General features: G+C 39.6%; 1 protein-coding gene across 1 annotated transcript; it reads right to left on the bottom strand.

The window, feature by feature from the left end:
• Positions 1,511–2,416, bottom strand: LOC107646667. Its single transcript, XM_016350837.1, has one exon. It carries the CDS (start codon positions 2,414–2,416, stop codon positions 1,511–1,513), a length of 906 nt encoding a protein of 301 aa, XP_016206323.1.

Here is a 6,912-nt window from a genome sequence, read left to right on the forward strand (position 1 = left end):
ATTATTCTTCTGCTGCACGCTTTTGTCAAGTATAGTAGTCCTTCATCCAAATTGGAGGCCTTCTCACTCTTTTGTTTTGGATCTTTTCTGATTGCTCGGCCCAATTCCTTCCTCAGTCTCAAGTTCTTGGTTCAGGCCACTTTGATTTGGTCCATGGATTGTATCAAACAACCATCCTTTTTCTAGTAAAAGGAACATTCATCCCTTTTATATGTAAAATAAAATATAATAATGAATTTGCAACAATAACAACCATTCATTTTGTATGTAAAATGAACATCTGCATGCAAATAAAACCTCAAATAAATACCTTGTCGAAAATTTGCACCTCCACAGTATTGTCGTCTGAGTATAATGATTACTGATCTAAGGAAGATAGGGCTGTAGAACCTTCTTCACCGATTGAGGAATCCATTAACGGAACAAAAATTAGCATATACAAACCTAAACAACGACGGCGATGAGTGGGGTTGCTCTTTACGGCTCTGTCTGCATGGGCTGCGGACGGACGGTGGCGCGCAGTCAAGCTGCAGCGGTATCGGCGTGGGGACAGCGGCGCGGGGTAAGGTTGTGGCAGCGTGCAGGAGCAGACATGTTTTGACTGCGTCTGAACGGCGTTAGGAGGAACGGTGGCGTTATGATGCGTCGGAACGACTGTCTTTGGCACCGACGTCAAATTTTGGGCATGGACCGGAGATCGATGTTGGCGAATTTCAGGCGTGGACCGGAGATTGAAAGAATATGGTGAAATTGGAAGTAACCGTATGTACTGTGAATGTGTTTAATTACTAATCTAATTTTTATTTTTTAATTATTATTTACAATCATTATTGTTTTTCTATACTTTCTCTTATTCATTTATCATGTGACTAGATTCAGTTAATGGTTAAAAATTGATGTTAAATGTTTATAAAAAGAATCACAGCGGGGCAAAATTTCAAAACAAGATTCAAACTACTTTTCTCTATCAAAAGAAAAAGTTTCATGTTAAGTTGAAAGCAAGCTATAGTTACGAAAGAAGACAACTTTAATGGTTCCAATAGGGGGTTTCAAGTTATATTATCCTATAATTTTCAATAAAACATTCACATTTGTTAAAGCTTTAAAGTGATACTGTAATAGACAAATTAATCCAAATACTTTAATTAGTTTCTTTATATATGGTTAATTAATTCTCTATGGACCGTTTTTTCGATACTCAATAAATAGCACATATGAATAGATGATATATTTTTGAAATAAAGAAAAGTTCATTTAGAAAAAGGAAGAACGTCTAACAAAGCCAGATTCTGGACATGGCTTGGGGCATCTTCCATCCACATGCAACTTGGATTGGTAAGAGCTAAAGTTGCTAACTCATGAGCTCTAAAATTTCTAATAAGTGAAATAGCATTAGTGATAAAGGTTCCAAAACAAGAAGTAAAACACCTTCTCTGTTTGAGATCATCCATTACCTTCATGTTATCACTTGCTAGAATCAACTTTGAGAAACAGTAGTCGTTTGCAAAATTCAATCCCAAAATGCTGCATATGCTTCCGCTTCATGTGCTTCAAGCAGATAAGGTATTTCCTTGGTTGCTAATGCCATTATGATTCCCATCTCATCCCTAATTACAACACCAACTCCTCCATTAATGTCGTGTGGGACCACTGCATCTACATTAATCTTCATTATGTTGGTTGGTGGGCATTTCCACTTTTGGTTCACTGAGATTTGGGGCTTCTCTATTGGGCGTTTTATTTTTTCTATCATCTGAGCTTTCCAAAATTCATCAAAGCACATGCAAGATTTTTGTACTTCTTCCTCGGTCGGTGCCGATTTTTCCTCAAAGACGAGGGAATTTTTCGCTCTCCACAGTTGCTGTAACAAGGTACAAAACAGACCCCTCTTTTCACTCTGAATATTTTCCATCATTTCTTTGACCCATTCTTTTACATCTGGAAATATTTCTATTCCTGTTTCTGATCTCAGGATGAATGGAGATACAAACCAGAATTTTCTAGCAAACCAACATTCCCTGGATATGTGTTCTTTAGATTCAGTATCTTCCCAGCATCTCGGACACAAAGGAGAGAAATTTATCCCCCTCTTATTCAAGTTCTTTTTTTTAAGGAGAGACTTGTGGAGAAGTCTCCAGAGGAAATTCACAGCTCTGGGTGGTGTCCTTATTCTCCAAACATCTTTCCAGGTTTGTTCTTCACTTTGTTCTCTTTTAGAAATCTCTGATTGTGATCTGGTTTGGACTCTTAGTTTATGGTAGGCTAATTTTACTCTGAATTCACCATCTCTAGCTTTTTTCCAATAGAAGCAGTCCACTTGATCAAATCTAGGAATAGGAATGTGTAGCTGGGCCTCAAAGGGTAGAAAGATCTGGTTGATTAGATATGTGTTCCACTCCTTTTCTTCTTCTAGCATTAGTTCTGCTACTCTTGCGTTTGGGTTCAATGTTGTTCGGGTCGACCATGGTTTTGATCCGTTTTGTTTAGGGAGCCAAGGGTCTTTCCAAATCTTCACTGTTTCACCATTTCCAATTCTCCAGCATCCCCCTTTTTTTTCAGCACACCCCTTGCTTGCCATATGCTTCTCCATGTGAAACTTGGGGAGAAACCCATGTCTAAGCTCAGAAAATCTTTTCTATTGTAATATCTGCTACTGAGGGTCTTGGCTGCCAGCGACTCAGGGTTCTTCATTAACCTCCACCCTTGCTTTGATAACAGGGCCATATTGAAAGCCTCCATATCTCGAAAGCCCAATCCCCCATTTTATTTTGACTGACAAAGTTTATCCCATTTTATCCAGTGTATTTTCCTTTCACCGTCTTTTGATCCCAATAGAATTTATTGGTCATTGATACAATGTGGTTGCAAAGTCCTGTTGGTAATCGAAAGCAACCCATTATATAAGTGAGTATTGATTGGATCACCGCTTTGATTAGCTCCTTTTTCCCAACTCTTAAGAGGAGTTTTTCCTTCCAACCCTTTAATTTCTTCCACACTCTATCCTGGACGAATTCACAAACTTGTTTCTTGGATCTTCCAACAAAGGTTGGGAGTCCAAGGTACTTCGAGTGTCCTTCCACAGCCTTTATCCCCATCCGCTCTTGTATAAGAATTTGTTTGTTTGTTGGCACATTTCGGCTAAAAGCCATCTCCGACTTGTTCAAGTTTATGCGTTGTCCTGAAGCAAGTTGGTAAGAAATCAGGGCTTCTTTTACTGCTTGTATCTCCCGATCCGAGGTTCTTGTAAAGAGGATGTTGTCATCAGGAAAGAATAAGTGGTTGGTCTCCGATCCATTACGTGTTATCTTAATCCCTTGTATCAACCTGCTGTTTTGTGCTTTTACAAGAATTCCTGACAAAACTTCAGCGCATAGAATGAAGATGTAGGGGGATAAGGGGTCCCCCTGTCGTAATCCTCTCGAGAGCTGAAAGGTTTTGGTGGGGGGTACCATTGAGTAGGATAGAGAAGGAGGTTGAGCTCACATAGTTTCATACGGTCTGAATCCATCTTTCCGGAAATCCCATAGCCGTTAGGATAGCCCTCAAGAAGTCCCATTCCACCCTATTATATGCTTTATCCATGTCTAGCTTCATTCCTACATAGCCTTTGTTCCCTAAGGTCTTCTTCTTCTTCATGTAGTGGAAGATTTCAAAGGCTATTAATCCATTGTCCGTTATAAGTCTGTTCGGGACAAAAGCGCTTTGATTCTCCCCTATTATCTGAGGGAGGATAATCTTTAACTTATTCGCCATTGTTTCGGTAGCCAGCTTGAGGATCACATTGCAGAACAAAATTGGTCTAAAATCCCTCGTGTGTCTTGGCTTCTCCACTTTAGGAATCATGCAAATGTAGGTGTGATTTATCTCCTTTGGATCAGCTCCCTCATTTAGGATTTTTAGAACTGTTTCGGTTACTTTGTTTCCCACAAACTTCCACATTTTTTGGTATAATAGGGCTGACATTTCATCCGACCCCGGGGCTTTCGTTGGATTCATATGTTGTAACGCTTGGTATACTTCATCTTTGGTAAAATCAACATTGAGAATGTTGAACCTTTCTGCATTTATACGGCCTCTAACCACTTTCACTGTTTCTTCCACTTCAAAGGTTTCCTCGGCTGTGAACAACTTTTCAAAAAAACTCCTCATTACCCCTTCTATTTGTTCTTCATTTTCGTATTTGATTCCTGTATCATCCACTATAGCTTGCACCCAATTCTTTCTCTTTCGTTGTGAGGCTTTATGGTGGTAAAATTTGGTGTTTTTATCCCCATATTTTAGCCAGTTTGCTCTCGACCTTTGGCTCCACCATATTTCTTCCATCCTTATAAGATCATCCAGCTCTTCTTCTTCCATCTTTGTTCTTCTCAGTGTTTCTTCATCTTGAGGTAGGCTATTCAGCTGTTCTAGAGCCTTTTCGGCCTTCTTAATTCTCTTTGGAATGTCACCAAAAATCCTTTGACCCCAGCTGTCCAATCTCTCACCACAAAGCTCTATTTTTTTCTTTTGTGTTTCCTGGTCTCTCCTTCCAAGCTTCTTCCACGACTTGATCGTAATCTTTGCTGGTCAGCCACAACTCTTCGAATCTAAACCTATGTTGGCTCTTTTTCCTTCTCTTAGTTTCCCCGTACAAGTTAAGAAAGATTGGGCAGTGATCTGATTTGTACCTTGTTAGGTGTTGGATTGTCATTTTTGGAAAGGCTTCTTTCCAGTCAAGAGTTGCCATTGCTTGGTCCAAATGCTCTTGAATGTTGTTGTTTCCCGCTTACCCATTTGACCATGTAAAAGAGTGTCCTACGAAGCCGAGGTCAAGAAGTTTGCTTGTTTGGACAACTTCTTGAAATCCCTTTACCTGAGCATATGTGATTGGACTTCCCCCTAATTTTTCTTGTTGGTTCAACACTTGGTTAAAATCACCGAAGACCACCCATGGCATTGATGATGCTTGTCCAAGAGATCTCAATAGGTCCCAGCTCGCTTGCTTATTTTGGTTTTCTGGCCATCCATAAAATCTGGTTGCTCTACATTTGTGGTTGCTGCCCTTTACTTATATCTCCATGTCGATGTGGTTTTTTGACATGGAGGTTATGTTGACTTCAATCTCTCTGTTCCATAGCACTGCCAGCCCATCCCCTCTCTGTCTTCCATCTCCATTTCAGTCCATTCCAACTATATTCTGCATTCTACCCTTAAGCCTTAGCCTCATAATTTCTTCTGACTTCTTCCTTGTCTCCATGAGAAAAACAAGGTTGGGAGCTTTTTGTTTAATGAGCTTATTTAGAGCTCTAATTGTCCATGGGTTCCCAAGCCCACGGCAATTCTAGCTTAGTATTTTCATTGTTGTTGGCAGGGCTACCCAGCAGCCTCCGCCGTTTTTGATGTTGGGTCCCTTGTCTGCTTCTTTGATTGTGTTGCTTCTCCATCTATGTCCATGTCCTCTGTTTGGTTTGCCTTCTTCTTTGGGCTTTTGTTTTCCTTTCCTATCTTCGATTTGGGGCTAGTAGGGGCTTCTCTTGCTTGTCTTTTTCATCTCCTCCCTATTGTTTGTTCTTTGTTTGAATTTTGATTTGTGATTTCTTTAAGGACTGATTCTCCTACTCCAATCAGATTTTCTTGGAAATTTTTGTTTTTTTTTTCATATTTCCTTCCAATTTACAGTTCTGTTCTTTTGGACTATTGCTCTCTTTCTTTTTCCTTGTTTCTTCTTTTGCATCTTCACTTTGTGTTGTTTCTTCATCTGAAAGTTTTTGGATTTCTATCCCCTTTTTGTTAACTTCTTCCAGGTCCTTTCGTTGAGAGAAGGTTCCTGGTAGAGTTATCGCAGGGGCCTGGCTTGTCCCTTCTCTAACGTCAGTCTCTATTGAGTCCGACATTGACAGGGTGGCCAGTTTTTCCATCAGCTTAACAGTGAGTTTCTTTCTTTGATGTTCCTCTCTTTTGCCTTTGTTTGGTTCAGTTTTTCCTTCTTCTTCAGCTTTTTTCTCCACTTTGCTTCCTACTATTTCAGCTTTTAACCAGGGGCCTAAGTTCTTGGATTTTTTCTTTCCCTCAGTTTCATCTTTTTCTGCCTTGCCACAAGTGTTTTCCTCATGGCCAGTTCTGCCACAATAATAGCATATGGTTGGAGGTTTTTCGAACTTGAAACTGACCTAGGTGAGGCCGTCCTTCTTGCTTCCTACATTTGTGCCTTTCATGAAAGGTGTGTCTTTTTTCATCTTTACCGTAGCCTTTATAAACCTCTCTTGGTCCTTTCCTACTTCAAATAGCTCACACTCTTTGACCTTTCCCATGCAAGCAGTGATCTTTCTACCAAGTTTTAGCATTTTGTATAGGAGATCCCAGATTTGCATTTTTATGTCCACATGTTCAAGCTCTTGTTCCTATTTTTCTACATCCCTGTCCCATTTATTTATTATAAGCCAGATATTTCTAAAGGTTCAAGGGTTACCTCTTATAACTCTATTTCGATCTGCCTCATTCTTGAAGAAGAACTGGTAAGTTTTGGGTTTGACTTCAGTGACTCTGAATCCTTTTGGTTTCTTCCATATATTGTACATAGCTGATTGGATTCATGCCATGTTGATGTTTTTGTTTGTGACTAGTCTTCCAATAATGCTTATCAGACATTCTTTGATTCTTTCGCTTATGTCTTCTTCGCCATACACTATAAGAGATTCTTCATCCTCTGCTTTATGTTCTACAAGATCTACGTGTACTGTTTTATTCTCTATTTTGTTTGTTTCAGGACATCGCCAAGAAAAATTCATTCCACTATTAGTGCTAGTGGGACCGGAATACGATAAAACGGATGTTTGTACGCTACTCTTCTCAAACCTTAGAAGAGGTTCCTAAAAGAGAGAGAAGAGAGGATTCATTTTAGTTAAAAAGTAAAGAAAAATAAATAGATTATAT

Source organism: Arachis ipaensis, chromosome B01 (genome assembly GCF_000816755.2).
Source record: "Arachis ipaensis cultivar K30076 chromosome B01, Araip1.1, whole genome shotgun sequence".
Lineage (NCBI taxonomy): Eukaryota > Viridiplantae > Streptophyta > Magnoliopsida > Fabales > Fabaceae > Arachis > Arachis ipaensis.

What these genes read in the sequence shown, in the direction of transcription:
- LOC107646667 (XM_016350837.1), bottom strand. Translation starts at nt 2,416, where the DNA reads ATGCTAGAAGAAGAAAAGGAGTGGAACACATATCTAATCAACCAGATC.